At 38.5% G+C, this 20833-nt stretch overlaps 4 protein-coding genes across 8 annotated transcripts; 3 read left to right on the top strand and 1 right to left on the bottom strand.

Moving 5' to 3' along the window:
* Positions 1-313: 313 nt before the first annotated feature.
* LOC119989141 (protein FAR1-RELATED SEQUENCE 5-like) lies at positions 314-5803 on the bottom strand. 2 transcript variants are annotated; one of them, XM_038834484.1, is made up of 3 exons: positions 5303-5803; positions 4646-5127; positions 314-481 (listed from the first exon to the last, which is right to left on the bottom strand). In XM_038834484.1, exons 2-3 carry the CDS (start codon positions 5100-5102, stop codon positions 414-416), a joined length of 525 nt encoding a protein of 174 aa, XP_038690412.1. In that variant the 5' UTR covers positions 5103-5127; positions 5303-5803; the 3' UTR covers positions 314-413. The 2 variants fall into 2 exon arrangements, with proteins under 2 accessions (XP_038690412.1, XP_038690413.1); XM_038834485.1 differs by having other exon boundaries at positions 5343-5803.
* A 462-nt stretch (positions 5804-6265) lies between these two features.
* LOC119987796 (putative FBD-associated F-box protein At1g55030) lies at positions 6266-6900 on the top strand. The gene is made up of 2 exons (XM_038832709.1): positions 6266-6784; positions 6886-6900. The coding sequence occupies exons 1-2, from the start codon at positions 6266-6268 to the stop codon at positions 6898-6900; spliced, it is 534 nt and encodes a 177-aa protein (XP_038688637.1).
* LOC119989142 lies at positions 6836-7733 on the top strand. Its single transcript, XM_038834487.1, has 2 exons — positions 6836-7126; positions 7216-7733. Exons 1-2 carry the CDS (start codon positions 7004-7006, stop codon positions 7495-7497), a joined length of 405 nt encoding a protein of 134 aa, XP_038690415.1. The 5' UTR covers positions 6836-7003; the 3' UTR covers positions 7498-7733.
* Positions 7734-8198: 465 nt separating this feature from the next.
* LOC119989131 (F-box/LRR-repeat protein At3g26922-like) lies at positions 8199-20472 on the top strand. Of its 4 annotated transcripts, XM_038834472.1 has the most exons (6): positions 8260-8428; positions 9110-9125; positions 16636-17578; positions 17690-17845; positions 20084-20208; positions 20331-20472. In XM_038834472.1, exons 3-5 carry the CDS (start codon positions 16649-16651, stop codon positions 20129-20131), a joined length of 1134 nt encoding a protein of 377 aa, XP_038690400.1. In that variant the 5' UTR covers positions 8260-8428; positions 9110-9125; positions 16636-16648; the 3' UTR covers positions 20132-20208; positions 20331-20472. The 4 variants fall into 4 exon arrangements, with proteins under 4 accessions (XP_038690398.1, XP_038690399.1, XP_038690397.1 ...); XM_038834470.1 differs by lacking the exons at positions 20084-20208; positions 20331-20472 and adding an exon at positions 19266-19436 and having other exon boundaries at positions 8199-8426; positions 9108-9125; XM_038834471.1 differs by lacking the exons at positions 20084-20208; positions 20331-20472 and adding an exon at positions 17929-18540 and having other exon boundaries at positions 8199-8426; positions 9108-9125.
* The last annotated feature ends 361 nt before the right edge of the window (positions 20473-20833 follow it).

Here is a 20833-nt window from a genome sequence, read left to right as displayed (position 1 = left end):
GCTTCTTTGAAAGATGGAATTTTGAGTATTTTTGCTATTACGAAAATCTTCCTAGTTTAGGGATTTTATGATTTTTGACAATTTTTCTATTAGTTTTTTGTGCGATTGGATTACGAGTGGGGGGCAGATATTCTTGCAGTTGAATCAGAAAAGTATGATTTTCATGTTATTGTAAGATATCCATAAGAATAGGACTCATTTTTGTTCTCTGATCTATTATTCTTTGCCTGAGTTGTGGAATTGCTTTGCTTTGCTGATATTTCCATGTGATTGGATTGTTGGTATTGCTTTGTGCAGAGTTAAGGACAATCACTAACACCATCAAGAACAATAATTTTGTTTATCAAAAAACATATCAAGAACAACAATTTCTCAATATGGTTTCACTCTTTGAATCTGAACAATGATCCTTACTACACGAATAAGCTGGCGACTAAGAAAAAGACTCGAACTACACAAATAGAGCTCCATAATTCCCAATTTGACAATTGCTATGTGACAGATACATCAACCACTATCTAGAATTATATAGATGTTGAAAAGGCTCATGTGTTTTCTAAACAACTCAATTTCTTGATCATATGACCAAGCAGACATCAATATATGAAAACAACCGCTGAAAATAACTGTCAAACCATCATCAATCCATTATGACTTGGAGTTCATGTCTTCCTACAATAAAAGAAACCAAGTTCACCTTATCAATCATTATAACAAATAAATATAAATAAATCATTCACGACATGCATTATAATTTATTGAAAACTCACCCATTATGTAGCATCGGACAATTCCTTTTATCATGTGATTGTCCTGCTAGCCCGCAACCATTGCAATGTCTAGGGTTATTCTTCACGGACATTTCTTTACCTCCCTTTAACCTCTTTCCACAACCTTTTGATCGGACCTTGTCCGGCTCATGATAAACAGGCTTTGAAAGAGCAACACTTGGAGCAGATTGTTGTCCAGCACTTAAGGACATGGACTTGATCTTGTTGTGAACAAACTCAAACGATTCTATTGCCAATTCACAAGTCTCGCGACTCACCAAAGCATCATCAATTATATTCGATGCAAGTTTATGTAAGGTATTGTGATATACAACTAGGGAAGCATCACAATTGACTCTCTCACCCGTAACATTAAATGGACTCAATGATTTTGCAGCCTTAGTCCATCTACGTAACATATACACATCCGGCAATGGTTTTGCCAATTGAATCCTACTAAACGTAGCCAATATATGCCGACAAACAATGCCATGAGACTCAAATTTCTTGCAACTACAACTCATGTAATTCGTAGCTTTATCCTCTGTTACTTTACGTACCCTTCCATCACCTCTCTCATCTCTATGAACATGATACATGCATTTATCTATAATATCATGGTCAACTGCTACAATGTAAGCCATGCTTTGGTACAATTCTTCTTGAAATTTGTAAAATATGCTCTGCTTGTATAACTCACTTGTTTTCTTCTCTATTGGGCACATCGTTTTAAGGATAGGGTGCTCGTTGACATCTTTATGATCAAGAGCTAACTCTTGATGTCATTGGTGTTTCAATGCTCGAGTAAATCTCACCACAAAATCCATCAAAGTGTTTTTCTTAGACACAAATTTTTTGAAAAATGAGTGACAACCTTCCACTCGTTGACTACTGGACATGCCTACAAGAAAATAAGCAAGAATTCAATCAATTAAACCAGCAGAGAATGTTCATATGCAATAAGTAGAAAGGCAAATCATTATACCTGCAGAGAATGTTCCATTAACATAAGCAGGTGTCACGCCCCTCTCTCCTAAGATATACCGAAGTATACCTATACCACAGGAACGTGACCGGCAGGGGACACCCCATCCCCCGAACCAGATCTCAACCAGATCCCAAATCTACAACTAAACCCAACAGACATAATCATAATAATAATAAAAACTACCATAATATCCACAAAGTACATCCACCTATGTACATATACAACAGCGGAATAATAAAATATATCTACCCGATACCAAACCGTATAGTATCTACAAATACAATACAATAAGTTCTCACACCCACTAAAGAGTCAGCCCAAGGCTACACACCAGCTCACGCATCCCGCTGCTGACCGCCATCACCTACATCCAACTCACCTGAAAGGGGATAAAGAAGAGGGGTGAGCCACAAAGCTCAGTAGGGTGTAGAGAGGAAACGCCAATATCCATAAATAATAATGATAGATCCAGAAATGAAATGCATAGTATGCAATACAGGAAATATACATCCATCAGTAAGTCAACCAAATAGCACAATAGCCGATAAGGCTAAGCAACACTGGAACCACCAACACTGGTCTCCAGAAATCCATACACCAATCCAATCAAGTGAAATGATAGCCGATAAGGCTATCCAACACTGTAATCACCACATCAATCTCCAACAATCCATCACACCCCTGGACCCACCCTAATCCCCGTAGGGTGTCTCCCAATCCAGGTCCACACCGAAACTGGATGAGGATCGGGTATCCCGATAGCATAGCCTACACCAGAGGGCGTCCCCTGTGATGCACCCCATCTCAGACGGTCCACCGGTATATATCCGGTCTGTATATGTATATGTATCATCCATCAGAAATCCATATCCGATCATTTGGGCGCCTATATGGGCCCACAATCCACATCCACATCCAACACCTCCAATCACCTCAGTCTCCGAAAACATACCAACAATGATATATATAACAGGGAATATAAATCAACATGCAAACAGGTCGTATTTCCACCCCCGGAAACCGACAAAACCATAATATCACCAGAGTCCGTAAAACGGAACTCTAAAGTCACATACAAGAGAAACGAAACCCCTACCTGGAAATCAGAGTGCTAAAACCAAGTACGCGTCCCAGATAACCCTTAACTCCAAAAGTTAACCCGCTCCGAATCTCAACCGTGACCACCGTCTACACCGAAAAATACGATATATGTAAATACTGTAAAAATACGGTCGGTCAACTATAGTCAACATCCAAATAGTACTGGTCAAAGTCAACGTATAAATAGTAACCAAGTCAAAATCAACAGTCAAATAGTAACCGGGTCAAATAGTACCGAACCGGGTCAAATAGTACCCAGCCGAGTCAAGTAGCCGGTCAACCGAGTCAACTCGCCGGTCAACTGAGTCAACTCGGCCTGACTCGGTCAACTCGCCGGAAACCCATTTAACCCCATCGCCGGCGATCCGACTACCCAAACCTGCCAAATCTTATATCAAATTAAAGAACTCGATGAGATGAACTCATAGGTACCTGAAACAAACCAAACCGTCGCCGGAATCGGCCGGATCGACCAAAAGAAATCCGAGTAAATCGGAACTTCAAACTCCGATATCTCCCAAACGACAACTCCGATCTACGTGATTCTAGTTGGGTTAGACTCGTCTCGTCAATACGCTTCTTTTGACACCGGTGGTGTCGCTCACCGTCGTCGAACTCAGAAAATGAATAGTAACGAAGATGTACGGGAGAGAGAAAAGGAAGAAGAGAAGAAAATGCGTAAGAATTTTTATTTTTATTTTTTTTTATTTTAAGTTTTCTTTTATAACAACTTTGACTTACCAAAAACACCCACCTGTCAAAAACACCCCCAACTAAATTGTTACAATTTACTTCAAAATTCATAACAAATCAAATTTAAATCTGATTTAAGTAATTTTTACTCCAAAAATTTTCTTTTAAAATTCCCCATTTATTAAAATATTTATTTACACTTTAATTTTATTCTCTTCAAATACCGATTCACCAACACAGAGGTTCACTCCACCTCAACCACCACGATAAGATACTATGAATAGTGTAAAATTAGACCAGGATATGACAGCAGGAATCCATTTATGTCGGATATCGTACAACCCTTTCAACCACTCATTGCCAGAAAAACCACTGTGTTGAATCACCCTAGACCATGCCACTTCAAATTCATCTGGACTCTCAGACTCCCATATGCAGTTATGAAACTCCGTGTAGTGTTCTTTCCACTTTATTGCATCTAACTTCTCTGAAAACTTGCTCAAGATATGCCACATACAATATCTATGTACAGTGTGGGGAAATAACTCACCAATAGCTCTAGTCATAGCGGGATCTTGATCAGTTATAATCATTTTCGGAGTACCTGCTGGCATAGCGGCCAATAATTGTTGCAAAAGCCATAAGAAAGATTCTGTTGTTTCATCACTTAAAAATGCACATGCTAAGAGTATGGTACGCCCATGATGATTCACTCCAACAAATGGTGCAAATATCATACTATAACGATTGGTGTTATAAGTGGTGTCAAAAACCACAACATCCCCGAACGCAGCATATGCTCTTCTGCATCCTGAATCAGCCCAAAAACAATGAGTGACCTTGCTTTCAACATCCATTTTAAAGGTGAAAAAGAATTCAGGATTCTTGTCCTTTTCTACCTGAAAATACTCATATAACATTTGAGCATCATGTCCTGCATACAACTTCACTTCGTCTCGTCGAGCATTATAAAAATCTTTCTCGATGCACCCAATATTTTCTATACCTCCAGCTTGTCCCTCCAAAATACTAATTTGTTGATGTATGGGGATATTCGCAGCAGCAAATTGTTGTGTCAGTGCCTTTTTTGCATTTGACATGGAACGATGAGACCGTAACATATGCACCTTCCTTGGTGTTGTAAGTATATGATTATGGATCACATGAAATTGGGTAACAACAAAAACTGGCTTAGAAGTTGACTTCACAACAGTCATCTTTGCCTTACAACCTTCTCTAGTTAAACCACGTTTCCTAATACAATTAGATTTTGAACTTCCTTCTTCCCGAATCCCTTCTTTGAAGCAAACGAATTCCCTTCTAATAAATTCATTAGATTTGTTCCTCTTCGTAGAAGACAATCGAACACTAAAACCAGCCTCCCTAGCATATTCATTGTAATAGTTTTGAGATTCGTCCAATGATTCGAACTCTTGTCCAATTTTTGGAATTTTTTCGCACACTACATTAGGAACATAAGTCTGCATATTTGATGAGGAAGAACCTACATCTCCTTGTGATACATCAACAAATTCAGAATCCATGACCATATATAAATGTGAAATGCAGCTACCCCTGTTTAAAAAAATTTACATCAGAGGACCTAGAGTTGCAGATAAGTGTTGTGTGAAAATCAAATGTGGAGAAAAAAAACCAACAATAGGAACAAGGGAAGACAACAAATGAAACATTGAAACACAACAACATTGATAACCCCCAAGATGGCAACAAACAAGATTCCATAATGTACCTCAAAATTCCATCATTCAAAGAAGCCCAAAAATCCCTACCTCAAACAGAAGATGTAAATCGATGAATAATCCCTAACAAAAGGGTCTCAAGATGAAGATGGTGTAAATCGATGAAGACTGTCATTGCTTTGGTCATTCGAGTCCATACGCACAAGATGGTGCAGATCGACGAAAGAAAAAGGCAGAAATTCAAAATCGGGTCTTGATATTTTGCTGTAGATCGACGAAGGAGAAAGAAAGAAACCAGGTTTTCATATTTAGCTGTAGATCGATGAAGGAGAAATATAGAAATGGAGTTTGATATTTTTCTGGGTCAAAAAAAGGTTTAAAGTCTTAAAAGGTAGTGGTGATTTGTAGCCATTTGATTAATCGATGAAGGAGAAAGATAGAAATGGAGTTTGATATGTTTTTGGGTCAAAAAAAGGTTTAAAGTCTTAAAGGGTAGTGGTGATTTGTAGCCATTTGATTGATCTAACGAATGGAAAAGATGTCCCGCAACTTAAAGCTGATGTGGGATCCCTCATGTGAGACGTTTTGTCTATATATATATGTATATATATATATATATATATGTATGTATATATATACACAGACGGTGCATATATATATGTGTGTGTCTGTGTATATGTATATATATATATATGTGTGTATTTATATATACATATATATAATATATAATATATATGTGTATATATAACTTATGGGCTTTTAGAATTTTTTATTTAAAGGGATAATAGGTTGGAGTAAAACTTCTCATTACTTTTTATTACCCTAGTCCCTCCACTAGTAAACTTTATGTGTAAAAAATAAGTTCAATTACTAAAATTTATTACATGAGTAAAAGTTAAACTGACATAACAAACACAAGTAAACTTAAAATTTAATTACCCTAGTAACTATTACACCCCATTACCCCTGTACCAAACGCACCATTAATGTTAAAGAGTTTAATATTGACGCACATGAGAGTGACGCACGTTTTGAATTGCCTCATTGCTTTTTTACTTGTGCATCAGCCATCAGTCAGAAAATTGAGCTTATTAGTGCCTGACACTCTCAGAGTCCCTCCTACAATTTGTTTCTCGAGTCTCAAGATTTTACACCTTGACTATATCACATTTCAGGATGATCTTTCTGCTCAAAGGCTGTTTTCTGGCTGCCCTGTGCTTGAGGAGATTGAATTATTTGAAATCAAGTGGCACAATGTCACTATTGTAAGCATTTGCACTCCAAAGCTCCAAAGCTTAAAGATAAAAGACCTAGAAATTGATGACCATGATTGGGATGAATCAGATGGTTGTCGGGTCATGATATTTGGAACTTCTCTGAAATATTTTGAGTATTCTGGTGAACCTTCAAATGACTATTGCTTGTGTGAGTTATCCTCAATGGAGAAGGTGGAGGTTAAAATAGATAATGTGGGTCCTCGGTTAAAAATAGCTGCATACCGTTTATATAAACTTTTGATGGGGATCTCTAAGGTAAAAAATCTAATACTTTCACATGAAGCCCTGAAGGTATTTTCATCGCCCTTAGCGCTTTAAATTATTTCATAAGATTCATTTATTATTCTTGGGATTAGTTGTTCAGTTCGTAGAAAGTTTTATATAATAGCCTGGTAGTCATGACGTATTATTTCTCTTTGCTACCTCTTTATCACGTTTTAGGTGCTAAATTGTGCCGCAGAACTGCTATCCTATATGCCCTCATTCAATTATCTGTCTAGTTTGGCATTTGACAGGGGACCCGTAAATCTTGATTGTAAAGTACTACTGGAGATACTTCAAAAATCTCCATGTCTTGAAGCTCTTGAATTTTCTGAGGTAAATTTACATGACCTCTTTGGTATTTACTACTATATGTCGCTTGTTAGTATCAGTACTAAAGCTTTATACATATTTTGATAATTTAGGGCATTGTACGCGATCATAATTGTGATTGGAAACGGCTGTTGGATCCATTGCCTTCATGTTTCTCGTCACATCTGAAACAAATTGAAATCTGCAACTATTTTGGGAACGAAGGACTCTACGTAGATATGGTAGAAATATTGCTCAAGAGAGCAGCTGTTCTCAACAAGTTAGTTCTAGCTTGTCCAGAGTCGAGAAGAACCGAAGAGGAGAAGGTGGAGATTCATAACCAGCTAATTGTACTCCCTAGAGCTTCAGCAGCTTGTGAGATGATCTTCTACTAAGTCTCCTCCAGAAAAGTATTCTGAAAACTTCTGTTCCTGTTTTTTGAGGTTGTGAAGGTTTGTCACATGAATTTGTATCTTAGTTAAGAATGTTTTTAATGTTCATCCTCCAAATGCCTGGTTGTTGATTTAGAAATGTTTGTTTATAGTATCTTTATTTTCATCCTTGGTGTCTTGAAAAACATACTTTTATCTAATTTACATTTAACTATTTGGGTGAGTGCCTAGTTGGTGAATTTCTCTACAGTCAAAACCATATGGACTCGAGAAGTCCTAAATTCGATTACGATTAGGAATAATACTCTTGTAGTCATGCGATAGGCTTTGATCCAACTTATCTTATTGTTAAGCGAGAAATTTTTGTGTCCGTAATTTAACGACCTAATTTTATGCACATATAGAAAGTCTAAAGACAAACTTATAGAGTATTGTTCTCGGTCAAAAATAATCTAATTCACATTTCTGATTGAACAAACAAGCTCAGTTATAAAATTGTAATCAAATATTAGCAATGAAAGGAATGAAGGTTAGAATTGATTATCAAATATCACCAAAACCGGCAAAACGAACTAGTCTTCCACATGGGCCTACACCCAGTACAGTACATGATATGTGGGCCGCACTTCTCTTGTTTGGTCCATCATGGCCCAATACTAGTTCCAAAAGCAGAAAAGCCCATGGGCTTAAACACTCGTTTTCTTCTATTTTTCCATATCTCCCGTGTGGCCGTGTATGAGCAGAACGCCATAAAAATTCAAATAGCTCTCGACGGCGGCGAAGGCCTTGAATTTCCAGGATCTCTACCCGGTGGCAGTCACCTGGCGTATCTTTCCACTATTTTTCGATATCTCCCGTGTGGCCGTGTATGAGCAGAACGCCATCAAAATTCAAATAGCTCTCGACGGCGACGAAGGCTTTGAATTTCCAGGATCTTGTCATGAGTCCCACATCGGTTAAGTGGGAGAAGAGGTGCTAGTTTATAAGCGCGGTCCCTTCTCACCCTACCAGCCAAGGTTTTCATGGGATTCAGCCCATGGGCCTTGGTTACAGCCGGCCCGTAAGGGCGTCGGTTGGGCTTTGGTTGGCAAGAGGGTTGGGCCGTGACAATTGGTATCAGAGGCTACACTTAACCGGCCCTTTGGGCCAGGCCCAGGGACCCTGGAAAGGCCATGGAAAGGGCTACCTGTGGATCTGGTACGGGTGCGGCCCTAGCCCAGTGAAAGCCCCCCACAGAGTGCAGGCCGCCATGGTGCTCGACCAACGTGGGCGTTGGTCTTGAAGGGGTGGGGTTTGTCATGAGTCCCACATCGGTTAAGTGGGAGAAGAGGTGCTAGTTTATAAGCGCGGTCCCTTCTCACCCTACTAGCCAAGGTTTTCATGGGATTCAGCCCATGGGCCTTGGTTACAGCCGGCCCGTAAGGGCGTCGGTTGGGCTTTGGTTGGCAAGAGGGTTGGGCCGAACCAAAGCCCAACCGACGCCCTTACGGGCCGGCTGTAACCAAGGCCCATGGGCTGAATCCCATGAAAACCTTGGCTGGTAGGGTGAGAAGGGACCGCGCTTATAAACTAGCACCTCTTCTCCCACTTAACCGATGTGGGACTCATGACAGATCTCTACCCGGTGGCAGGTATGTTTAGAACTCACTTAGCCAGCCCACTTTTTTTGGTTTAAAAATTTTCAAATTAGGCTAAATTTTACTGGGAATTCTTTCATGTACGAGAGGTGCTTGATAAATTCGGTGTAATAATTAATCGCATTTCGTTTTGTTTTTTCTTATTATGTTTGGAATCATGTATCACGATTCAAGAGATTATACTCATCAGTGGGATCTATTACTTGCTTAACTGTTATCAAGTAATCTTGGATGTTTGTGGGTGCAAGTATGTTGTATTGGTATGACTCTTGTGTTAAATTTATATGAATCTTCTATATATACATGTATTCATTGAGACAAAGAATAATACATCATTTTTATACACACCTGAGCCACTATTTGGAGTGGTAACTGGTAAGGATGGTGTGTGATTGGACCTCTATTTTGAGGTTCTAATGTCCTTTAATTAGGATGTTCTAGCACTTAGTTAATGTATTTGATTGCATTTTAGCTTAATTTTACACTTACAAATGTTTCCCCTTGGTTTTGTAGGAATCGGACCTTGTTCGGGCAAGTTGGAGCACTTTTTGGGCACTTTTTGCTGTGAGGTGTCGGGACACTTTCCAAGGTGTCCGGACACTTACCGTCCGGACACCCACAGTACCCGTCCGGACACTTTCTTCACAAATTGAGACAGAGGCTCACAAAGTTGGAGGCATGAAGCGTCCGGACACCCGTCCGGACACCTACGGCGAATCTGCAATTTTCTGCACCGAAATTTCAAGGGCATTTGGGGTAAATCATGTATGTAACCAATGGGAAACGATTTTATAAGGGTAGTTAGGTATTTTCTATTGTAAAAAGAGAAGAAAACCCTAAGATTTGGTTGGCTTCCTCATTCATTCATTGACTTCTCCAAGAGGAAACCACCATAGGAGTAGTGTAGATCTAGTTTCTCTCTCTAAGTTTTCTTTGTTTTTTTGGTGCCTTCTCTTGATTTTGTATAAACTCTGATTTAGATGACAATAGATTGGATGTTTATTGCAACAATCATGAGTGGGTAGTTCTCTTCTCTAGTTTCTAATCCCGAATGGTGGATGCAAGGTTTCAATTACTCAAGGTATGCTCAAAGAATCGTAGCTTCGATTTCTCTCTTTTAATTTCGTGATAGTTGTGTGATTGGATCTATGGGAATGACATATTTGATTGTATTCTTGGATTGTCTAGTCTAGGGATTGCATCTAATGTGTTAGATTGAGAATTGTTAAACCCATTGCATGATTTCCTTAATTAATTGAGTTTTCCATTGCATAGCTATTAATTATGTGTATTGATGATGGGGTTTTGGGTTAATTTAGGAATGTGCATGGGAGAGTTATGGTTAATTGATCTTTGAGTGTGAAACTAGGGTGTTAGCCAAGCCGAGCCCCAAGGGGGAACATTAATCCATAATATTAGGTGCTTATCCCTTTGCGTTCATCGTAGATTAAGAGACCCGATGGCCTACATGTATGAATTGAAGTCTTATAACCCAATTCTCTTTGCATATGCATGATTGATAGTATCACACAATGCATTGTGTATGGTTGTGTGTGTTTGCAATGATACCTTGAGTATGAGAACCGAGTAACCACCGGGACGGATTAGAGACTAGGTTTTTAATTAATTGTTTTAAATCCAATTTGTGCTTACTTTGATTATAAAATCGCTCATGCTACCGAGTCATTCGGCCCATTTCTTTTACTTGCTTTTATTTGATAGTCATTGTGTTTATTAGTGTTAGCTAGTCATTTGCATATCATTCACTTCAAATTTGCATTGCTTCCTCGTGGATCGATACCGGACTCACCGGTTTATTACTTGACGATACCCTACACTTGGGGTAAGTACACACACACACTTTGGTGTCGGTCAAGTTTTTGGCGCCGTTGCCGGGGAAGCTAGTGTCAAAGACGGAGCTGGGTGGCTTGTAGATGCTAGCTTTATGCTATTAAACACCATCAAATAAGGAAGGAGCATGGTCACGCTTCAAGGGTAACTTCGTTCCTCCCTTTTACTTGCTTTGTAGTGTAGTCGATTTAGTGTAGTTGCTGAAAAAAAAAAAAAAATAAATTTTGTGAGGAGAACTTGGCGGATGGGGCTAACTTAGATTCCTGTGGGCGATGGATGCCACCTTGTTTGCTGCTTGGTAGTGATACGTTGTTTGAGAGAGCTTTGCGCATTTTTATTTTTATCACTACTTGCTACATCTTGGTGTGTTATTGTTCCTAAGGTTGATTGTTGCTCTATTCCTATCCTTGCTCTTGTTCTTGCTTAATATTGTTCTTGGTTGTTCATTAATTAAAAAAAAAAAAAAATCTTGTGTTACTTGACGTGGTTGATTGCTACTTTTGTGTGTTACTTGCTATTGTTCCTTGCCATCATGTCTCAACCTAGAGATAATGTTAGTGGGCATGGGTCTAATAGAGATGGGATAGGTGGTGATATAAATGTGAGTGATGCGAGGAGTGTACGTGGGGGTGATATGAATCTTGATGCATTGCGTCGTCTTTTGCAACATGTGAATATTGATGAGTTGATGAATCCGGTGCAAGGGCAAGATGTCCAAATTGGCAATGCCCAAAATTTGCAAAATGTTCAAGTTGAGCATGCTTTGCAAAATGCACCTCAACCACTTCAACAAGACAATGCGACGCAATTTGCCCCACAAAATGTCTACCCACCTATGTATTATCAAATGCCACAAGTGTCACAATATGCTCCCTTCGGACAAAATTTACATGCACCTCCTCCTTTTGACTACATTCATGCACATGAGTACCAACCTTTTAGGCAAGCACAATCTTCACACCAATGTATAGCTCCACCATCTTACCAACCATGCACCCCACCCCAAGAGAGATCACTTGAGGATACGCTTCAAATATTCATGGAAGCTCAATTGGAGGTTAATCAAAGGAGATTTGAATTTCGTGAGCAAACCAATAGAGCCTTGGAAGATTTAAGAAGCCAATTGACAAAGATCACTCAAACATTAGAATTTCAATTCGAAACTTCAAGTGAGGGGTTGAATGTCCAAGAACAAGAACAACCCATCATTACCTCAAGGAGTGGGATAGTAATTGACAATACCATGACACCTAAGGTAAGTGAGGATGAGAAATTAGTGGAAGAAGTGGGTGGTGAGGTGAAAAATGTTATAGTTGGAGATAGATCATGTCGAGACAAGGACAATTATCAAGTTGAAAAGGTTGAGGAAAAGAGCGAAGAGAAGAGAAATGAAGAGAAAGAGGAGAACAAAGTGAGACCAAAAGGGAATGAGTTAGACCGTGGGAGGGCAATTGAGTACATCCCTAAGCTTTATATTCACTCTCATGTTGAGGATAAATTAGAGATGACACTTGCAAAGAATTCATTTGAGGGTGTGCTAGTTTTGATTAAGAAAGGTAGTCGACTTTTGATTGAGGGAGATATTATGAAAAAAGTTTTGAAGTTCTTGACTATTTATAGTGTAGAACATTTGCCCCTTCATTTAGGAGCATTAGAGGCTTTCCCAATCAAAGTCGGTGCATACCAAGTGCATCCTCAAGAATTGACAACGTTGACAACGTTACCTTTTGCAAGTGGATTTAAAGAATCCTCTAAACATCATGTCACACATAAAATATTTACCAAAATTAGAAAAGTGTGGCATCCCAAACCACGATTACAATTCTTTTTAGGTGAGTTTGGGGAAAAGGGGACCGAATCATATGTGGTTCGTCATGTTCCTCAAAGTGGGAGTAGTGATTTTGAGGATGTTCTTGGGATCTCAAGGATCCCATCCCTCTCTTGTGTTATGGTCGATCCACTTTTGTACATATATGTTTAGGATTGGTTTAGAGATCACTTTTATTTTTGTGTGTCTCGTATACTCAAAATCCATTTCACAATTTTTGCTCCTTGTGCACTTATTCAAGTTGGGGGGTGAGAATTGTGACATGGTTGTGTGTTATGTTTTGATTTTCTTACCCTTTAATTTTGGTGTGTTTTTGTATGTTCACAATGCATTTCACAATTTGTTCTTGCCTTGTTTTCCATTCTTGACATTGGGGACAATATCTCATTTAAGTTGGGGGGTGAGGGAATTGTGAATTCATTGTGAAACTTGCTTTATTTTGGTGTGCTTTTGTGAATATCAAAAACATGAAAAAAAAAAAAAAATTCTTGTTGTGTCATGCTTGGATAGTGTGGTTGGTATTAACTTTTTCAGGATATGCTTCGTTTCTCATGATTCCGATCACTTTTGAAGAGTATGGTATGATTTCCTACCCTCTATCCTATTGTGTTGTGCTTTGTTGTTCATACATGCTAGATGGACTTTAGGAAGGGAATGGTAGATGCTTTTGGGGATTCACTACCAATTTCAACGTTAATTTCTTATTCTTGTTCACACGTGCAAGTGTATAGTAGGTTCCTTGGTTTCTTTTGCGAAATCGATGCATGTGATTGAGTGGGATGACTATAATCAATTTCTCTTGGAATGATTGAGACCTAGTTTGATATAGAATTGTGTAGTTGAGCAGACATCTTGGCATTGAAGCATTTGTATGACTGCGTTTTTGGATCTTTTGTCTGAAAAATTACCTTTTTACCCTTCTAATTCCTTTGAGCCATTCTTCATTGATATACATTAGGTTTTGGGTGATTCTCTTCATTGATATTCATTTGACATCTTAGCGCGTGTTCTTCAATAGCTTTGTAAACATTACATTTGATTACTGAGAAGTGTGATTTTTGTATTTTGCCACTTGCTTGTGAACTTAGGATTGAAAGATTCACTAGGTTGAGAGATTTGAGCTTAGCCTATTCATTTGTGAGTGATTATAAGCCCTAAATTTCTTTAAGCCTCTTGATTTCACTTACAAGCCTTGTGTGAGCTATTTTCCTCAAATATTTCCCACCTTTGGTTGCAAGGTTGAGTAGGAGCTTAAAAAAAAAATAAGTTGGTAGTGATATTACCCTTTCTTATGTTGAAAAAAATTGAGGGTTGTTGTTCAAATGTTGTTCATTTTCGAGAAGAAAAAAAAAGAAAAAAAAAGTGCATAGAAAAAAAAAATCAAAAAGAGGTGTATGCAATAAAGTTAATCCTTTGTGTGTAAAGGATGAGAAGTGTTTGGATTTGTGGTGCAATGGAAGGGGTGACAAAATGAGAATTTAGCTCACATGTTTGAACTTAACCTTGCAACTTGTTACCTAGTTCCAAATTCTTCCTACCTTGTCCCTTAGCCACATTACAAACCATTTAACCTTTTGATGAATTTGATTCAAGGTAAACAAGTGAGTTGGCGGATGCATTAATTGTTCTTGTAGGTGATTTCTTTCTCAAAGCTATGCCCATCCAAATTATCTTTTATAAACACATACATTTAATTCAATTGTGTAAGTCATTCACTTACCACAATGCTTTTATGTTTTTGTGTACATTTGGGATTGCGGATTTATGAACACCAAAAGGGTCCATAACAAGGTTTTACTTGTGTGAATGTGTTGAGTTGTCTTGCTTGATTGCACATATATTTTACATATTATAAAATGTTCTTAATCATCTTTGAGGGGATTGAGATTGGTTGTCTAAAGATTTTGCATGTTTTCGACTAGCGGGGGAATTGGGGGATTAGCTCTATTTCTTGCATGTGAGAACTTAAGAATAATTTATGGTGCTTTCAAAGTAATAGTGGATCCCTTGGTAAGTGTTTGTGGGTATCGCTCTGATAAGCCCTCACGAGACTACAACTCGTCCACTAGGGTGACCTAGGGGTTTAAAGGCTTGTTGCATGCGCTAAATGCAACCGTGATGCCTACGTCAGTGAGTTAGGATTTTATTTAGCAAATTTTAGTTTTAGGTAGTGGTTGCATTGCTAGGGACTAGCAACGTCTAAGTTGGGGGGTGTGATTGGACCTCTATTTTGAGGTTCTAATGTCCTTTAATTAGGATGTTCTAGCACTTAGTTAATGTATTTGATTGCATTTTAGCTTAATTTTACACTTACAAATGTTTCCCCTTGGTTTTGTAGGAATCGGACCTTGTTCGGGCAAGTTGGAGCACTTTTTGGGCACTTTTTGCTGTGAGGTGTCGGGACACTTTCCAAGGTGTCCGGACACTTACCGTCCGGACACCCACAGTACCCGTCCGGACACTTTCTTCACAAATTGAGACAGAGGCTCACAAAGTTGGAGGCATGAAGCGTCCGGACACCCGTCCGGACACCTACGGCGAATCTGCAATTTTCTGCACCGAAATTTCAAGGGCATTTGGGGTAAATCATGTATGTAACCAATGGGAAACGATTTTATAAGGGTAGTTAGGTATTTTCTATTGTAAAAAGAGAAGAAAACCCTAAGATTTGGTTGGCTTCCTCATTCATTCATTGACTTCTCCAAGAGGAAACCACCATAGGAGTAGTGTAGATCTAGTTTCTCTCTCTAAGTTTTCTTTGTTTTTTTGGTGCCTTCTCTTGATTTTGTATAAACTCTGATTTAGATGACAATAGATTGGATGTTTATTGCAACAATCATGAGTGGGTAGTTCTCTTCTCTAGTTTCTAATCCCGAATGGTGGATGCAAGGTTTCAATTACTCAAGGTATGCTCAAAGAATCGTAGCTTCGATTTCTCTCTTTTAATTTCGTGATAGTTGTGTGATTGGATCTATGGGAATGACATATTTGATTGTATTCTTGGATTGTCTAGTCTAGGGATTGCATCTAATGTGTTAGATTGAGAATTGTTAAACCCATTGCATGATTTCCTTAATTAATTGAGTTTTCCATTGCATAGCTATTAATTATGTGTATTGATGATGGGGTTTTGGGTTAATTTAGGAATGTGCATGGGAGAGTTATGGTTAATTGATCTTTGAGTGTGAAACTAGGGTGTTAGCCAAGCCGAGCCCCAAGGGGGAACATTAATCCATAATATTAGGTGCTTATCCCTTTGCGTTCATCGTAGATTAAGAGACCCGATGGCCTACATGTATGAATTGAAGTCTTATAACCCAATTCTCTTTGCATATGCATGATTGATAGTATCACACAATGCATTGTGTATGGTTGTGTGTGTTTGCAATGATACCTTGAGTATGAGAACCGAGTAACCACCGGGACGGATTAGAGACTAGGTTTTTAATTAATTGTTTTAAATCCAATTTGTGCTTACTTTGATTATAAAATCGCTCATGCTACCGAGTCATTCGGCCCATTTCTTTTACTTGCTTTTATTTGATAGTCATTGTGTTTATTAGTGTTAGCTAGTCATTTGCATATCATTCACTTCAAATTTGCATTGCTTCCTCGTGGATCGATACCGGACTCACCGGTTTATTACTTGACGATACCCTACACTTGGGGTAAGTACACACACACACTTTGGTGTCGGTCAGTGTGTATACTCTGGTTCAAATCCCCCGCCCCGTTTAAAAAAAAAACATCACTTTTATGCATCTGTGTGGATTACGGTTTCTTCTTGAACAATCAATCTGAAGTTCTTGGATTGACATTCTGCAGAAATTATCTGAAAATGGATGCAATAAGTGAATCCAAAAAGCAAAAACCAAGTGAAGTTCAAGGCATGAATCAGGCTGGGAAAAGGTTAAGTGATTTACCTGATGTGGTTCTCCTACACGTCCTCTCTTACCTTCCGACAAAAGATGCTGTGAGAACAAGATCTCTATCGAAAAGATGGGAATGCCTCTGGGCATCTATTCCCATGCTCAAATTCTCTGAAAATGAGGCCAATAGAATCCACCTGATGGACATTGTGGATGATTTGCTTTCTCTAGGCTCCTCTGATATAGAAAAATTAGATATAGTATGGGTTTTGCTAGGTGATGCTGTTCGCATCAGACGGTCGATCTCTACTGCAGTATGGTGTAATGTTCTGGAGTTTCATATTTGCCAGAGTGACTGCAAACGACTTTTTGAAACACCTGATTCCCCTTTTACTTATCAGTCATTTAGAGAATTAGAGTTATTAATATCCCACACGCGCAAAATTCCTCCTCCTATTTGCCTTTCAACTCTCAAGATATTAAATTTTGAGAATATCACATTTACGAATGATCACTCGACACAATTGTTGTTTTCTGGCTGTCCGGAGCTCGAGGAGGTGATATTATCGAAATGCAATTGGGTGAACGTTAATGTTGTGAGTATTTGTGCTCCAAAACTCTGGAGCTTGAAAATAAGTGACATGGAAATTGATAACCACCAATGGAATGAATCAGATGGTTGTGACATCGTGATATTTGGAACTTCTCTCAAGTTTTTCAAGTATTCTGGAGAATTTTTAAATGACTATTTCTTATATGACTCATCCTCAATAGATGAGGTGAGGATTGAGATGGATAATGCTAGAGAGAGGTCAAGAGTAGCTGCTTATCGCCTATATAATCTATTGAGGGGGATCTCTGATGTAAAAAAGCTAGTACTGTCAGCTGATGCTATTGAGGTATTTGCTTCGCTCCTTTCTTTTTCGGTTTGTAATTTCCTGGATAATTTTATTTGAAGTTGTTTTAGTCATGATGTATCATTCCTCTGCTACATTTTACCTCTTATATAGGTACTGAATCATGCAAGCGAACTACTGACTCAAATGCCCCTGTTCAATAATCTGAGGACGTTGACATTGAATTCAGAGCCACTCGACCTTGAATCTAAAGCTCTACTGATGATAATTGCAAATTCTCCAATTCTTAAAGCTCTTGAATTTTCCGAGGTAAATGTACAGGACCTTTACAATGTTGCTATTCTGTTGCACTTGCTTGTATTATAGCTAATCTCTCTATTTTCATGATTTAGGAGTCAACCTCTCATTAGTTTGTGTTAAAGCTAATAGATATCAGATCAAGTGCCTTTGGGTTTCTTGTCCCACCTCAAAACTCAAAAGTACTTTAGCCTGCAAATTCTATGGAGATGAGGAGCTATATATGTTAGAGATATTGCTCGAAAAAGAATTTGTTCTGGACAAATGAGTCATCTGTTCCAGCTCTATGACTATAAGGTCATCAGATGAGATGGAGAAGGTTAAGAAGTGGTTTCTTTCACCAGCTAGGGCATCAGAAGTTCTTGAAATGGAAGTTGGATAAACCCTTTCCTAAGTCTCCATCCGAAAGTCAATGTCAAAAGTTCACTTCCAGACTTCCAGTTTCCATCACATGTGAGATATGGCAAGTTGCTTTCTTACATCAGTTTCTACAAGGCTATAAGCTGCTCAAACTTCTCTTGTTATGGCCCTTTCCATGTAAACTATAAGATGCTGTTATATATTTATATGATTTGAACTGGTTACATGGGTGCCAATGATCATGTTCTCTAAGGCTTTGGCGTTATTTGCTCAAGGAACCTGGATGTTATCCGATGTTGTCGGAGTACAAGATCGTCAATAAGGGCATTCTAGTGCTAGATTCTTATCCAAAACTTTAGGCTTTTTTTTTGGTTATTTTTTTTTTGTACGTCATTGTTATGTGGGCTTCAACAATAACCATCAAGATAAAGGGCTCACAGGAGAACAGAAAAGGCAAAGCCCAAGGGCCTAATTTTGCTGCTTCCCGCAGTAAAATGCTACCCTCCACTGAGCATCAAAACGACACACAGATGACTCGTTTTCTTGTTTCCCACCAGAAGCAGGCTCACGCATCCCTTCCCTTCTTCGTTGAAGCACCGTCATTCGTATAACAGAAACGGCAAAGCCGGCAAGCTATTCATATATCTCTCTGTTGCTGCAAGGTATGCTTCGGAATCATAATATGTTTTCTTCTGTTTTTTTATCTGTACTTCTTCGGCTTCTTTTACCGTGAACTATGCGTCGGAGGTGTTTGATAAATTGTTTATGTGAATTGAAACATCAATTCGTTTATTCATTTCTTGTTCTACATTGTTCATCTAGAAATTGAACTCTTGCATGTCGATTATCAGGTTCTATTAAGGAACTGTGAACGTTATCTGCTTGTTTCGGGTATTCGTGTGATTCTAATAGAGAAATATCACATTTTTAATCTAATCTAGACTCCAGAATGATAATATTATTTGTGAATCTTCCCAGATTAAGGTTTATTTTTTAGAAATCAAAGTGAAATTTCTTATTGGTAGTCTTCTGTAGCCCTATGAAATTTTGATAGGCATAACTTGCATGCCAGGCTATACTATTTGAAGATGGATGCAATAAATGAACCCAAATGGCAGAAACTGAGAGAAGATCAAGATACTGATGGGTCTGAGAAAGGCTTTTGCAGATTACCTGATGTGGTTCTCCAACACATCCTGTCTTTCCTTCCTACAAAAGATGCTGTGAGAACAAGCATTCTATCAAAAAGATGGGAATACCTCTGGACATCCATTCCCAATCTCGAATTTAGTCAAGGTCAATGCAAAAGAATCCATCTCATGGAATTTGTAGAAAGAGTGTTTTCTCATCGTGACTCTGATATAAAACTATTTTCTATTACATGTGAGGTGCTAGCTGAAGCAGGTCGCATTAGGCGATGGATCTCAGCTGCAATAAGACGTAATGTTAAAGAGTTATATTTTGACCTAAATAACTTCAAAAAACCTTTTGAATTGCCCCATTGCCTTTTTACTTCTGCATCAGTTGAGAAATTATTCTTGTCAATATCCTGCACTCTAAGACTCCCTACTTCAATTTGTTTCTCGAAACTGAAAATTTTGCATCTCGAGCTAATCACATTTCCGGATGATCACTCAGCTTAAAGGTTGTTTTCTAATTGTCCGGTGCTTGAGGATATGGAGTTATCACAATGCAATTGGGTGAATGTCAAGATTGTTAGTATATGTGCTCCAAATCTCCGGAGCTTAAGCATAATAGATGAAACATTTGTCCCCCACTGGAATGAATCAGATAGTTGTCAGATCATGATCTTTGGAAATTTTCTCAAGCTTTTCAAGTACCATGGTGACTTCTTAAATGACTATTGCTTCTATGACTCTTCCTCTTTAGATGAGGTACATGTTGAAGTGGACTATGTGGGTGAAAGGTCAAGAATAGTTGCCTACCGGTCATATAAGCTTTTGAGGGGCATCTCTGATGTAAACAAGCTAGTTCTTTCGGATGTTGCTATCGAGGTATTTGCCTTTCTCTTTGCACTTTCAAAAAATACCAGCATGCTTTTGTAGTTTCATTGGAAGGTTTATATGAAGTTGTATAAGTGATGACATACTCTATTCCTATGGCCTTTTTGATATAGGTACTTGATCATGCGATGGAAGTTTTAGTCCGTCTACCTTTGTTCAATAATCTGTCTTATCTGACAATGGATACAGAGGCAGTATATCTCGATTGTAAAGCACTATTGAAGATGCTGCAAAATTCTCCTTGTCTTGAAGTTCTTAAATTTTCTGGGGTAACTTTTCTAGACCTATACTATACTGTTGTGCTGCACTTGTTGCCTGTCAGTATTATAGCTAAAAGCATTCTTTGTGTTTTTGATGATTTAGGGGGTCAACCTCTCTCCAGATTATGAAAAAGCTAAAGGGATAATGGATCCAGTACCTCCATGTTTCTTGACTCATCTCAAGGAAATTACATTCTACGAATTTTCTGGAGATAAGGAGCAATATATTGATGTGGTTGAGATATTCCTTCATGGAGCAGTAGTTTTGGACAAATTAGCTGTATTTTGTGGCAAATCTGTATGGCCCCTTGAGGAGTTTGAGGAGGTTCACAAACAGCTATTAGAACTCCCGAGAG

The sequence above is a fragment of the Tripterygium wilfordii genome, chromosome 21 (assembly GCF_013401445.1).
Source record: "Tripterygium wilfordii isolate XIE 37 chromosome 21, ASM1340144v1, whole genome shotgun sequence".
NCBI classification, from domain to species: Eukaryota; Viridiplantae; Streptophyta; class Magnoliopsida; order Celastrales; family Celastraceae; genus Tripterygium; species Tripterygium wilfordii.
Note: the sequence above shows the minus strand (reverse complement) of the source record. Positions and strands in the feature narration are given on the sequence as shown.

Excerpts from the sequence above, each read along its gene's own strand:
- LOC119987796 (XM_038832709.1), top strand. The coding sequence starts at position 6,266 with ATGAGAGTGACGCACGTTTTGAATTGCCTCATTGCTTTTTTACTTGTG.
- LOC119989141 (XM_038834484.1), bottom strand. The coding sequence starts at position 5,102 with ATGGTCATGGATTCTGAATTTGTTGATGTATCACAAGGAGATGTAGGT. Across the intron at positions 482-4,645 it reads GTCTCATCGTTCCATGTCAA|ATTGGGAATTATGGAGCTCT; the intron begins ATGCAAAAAAGG and ends AGCAATTGTCAA.
- LOC119989142 (XM_038834487.1), top strand. The coding sequence starts at position 7,004 with ATGCCCTCATTCAATTATCTGTCTAGTTTGGCATTTGACAGGGGACCC. Across the intron at positions 7,127-7,215 it reads AAGCTCTTGAATTTTCTGAG|GGCATTGTACGCGATCATAA; the intron begins GTAAATTTACAT and ends TTGATAATTTAG.
- LOC119989131 (XM_038834469.1), top strand. The coding sequence starts at position 16,649 with ATGGATGCAATAAGTGAATCCAAAAAGCAAAAACCAAGTGAAGTTCAA. Across the intron at positions 17,579-17,689 it reads TGTCAGCTGATGCTATTGAG|GTACTGAATCATGCAAGCGA; the intron begins GTATTTGCTTCG and ends CCTCTTATATAG. Across the intron at positions 17,846-20,083 it reads AAGCTCTTGAATTTTCCGAG|ATGAGGTACATGTTGAAGTG; the intron begins GTAAATGTACAG and ends CTTCCTCTTTAG.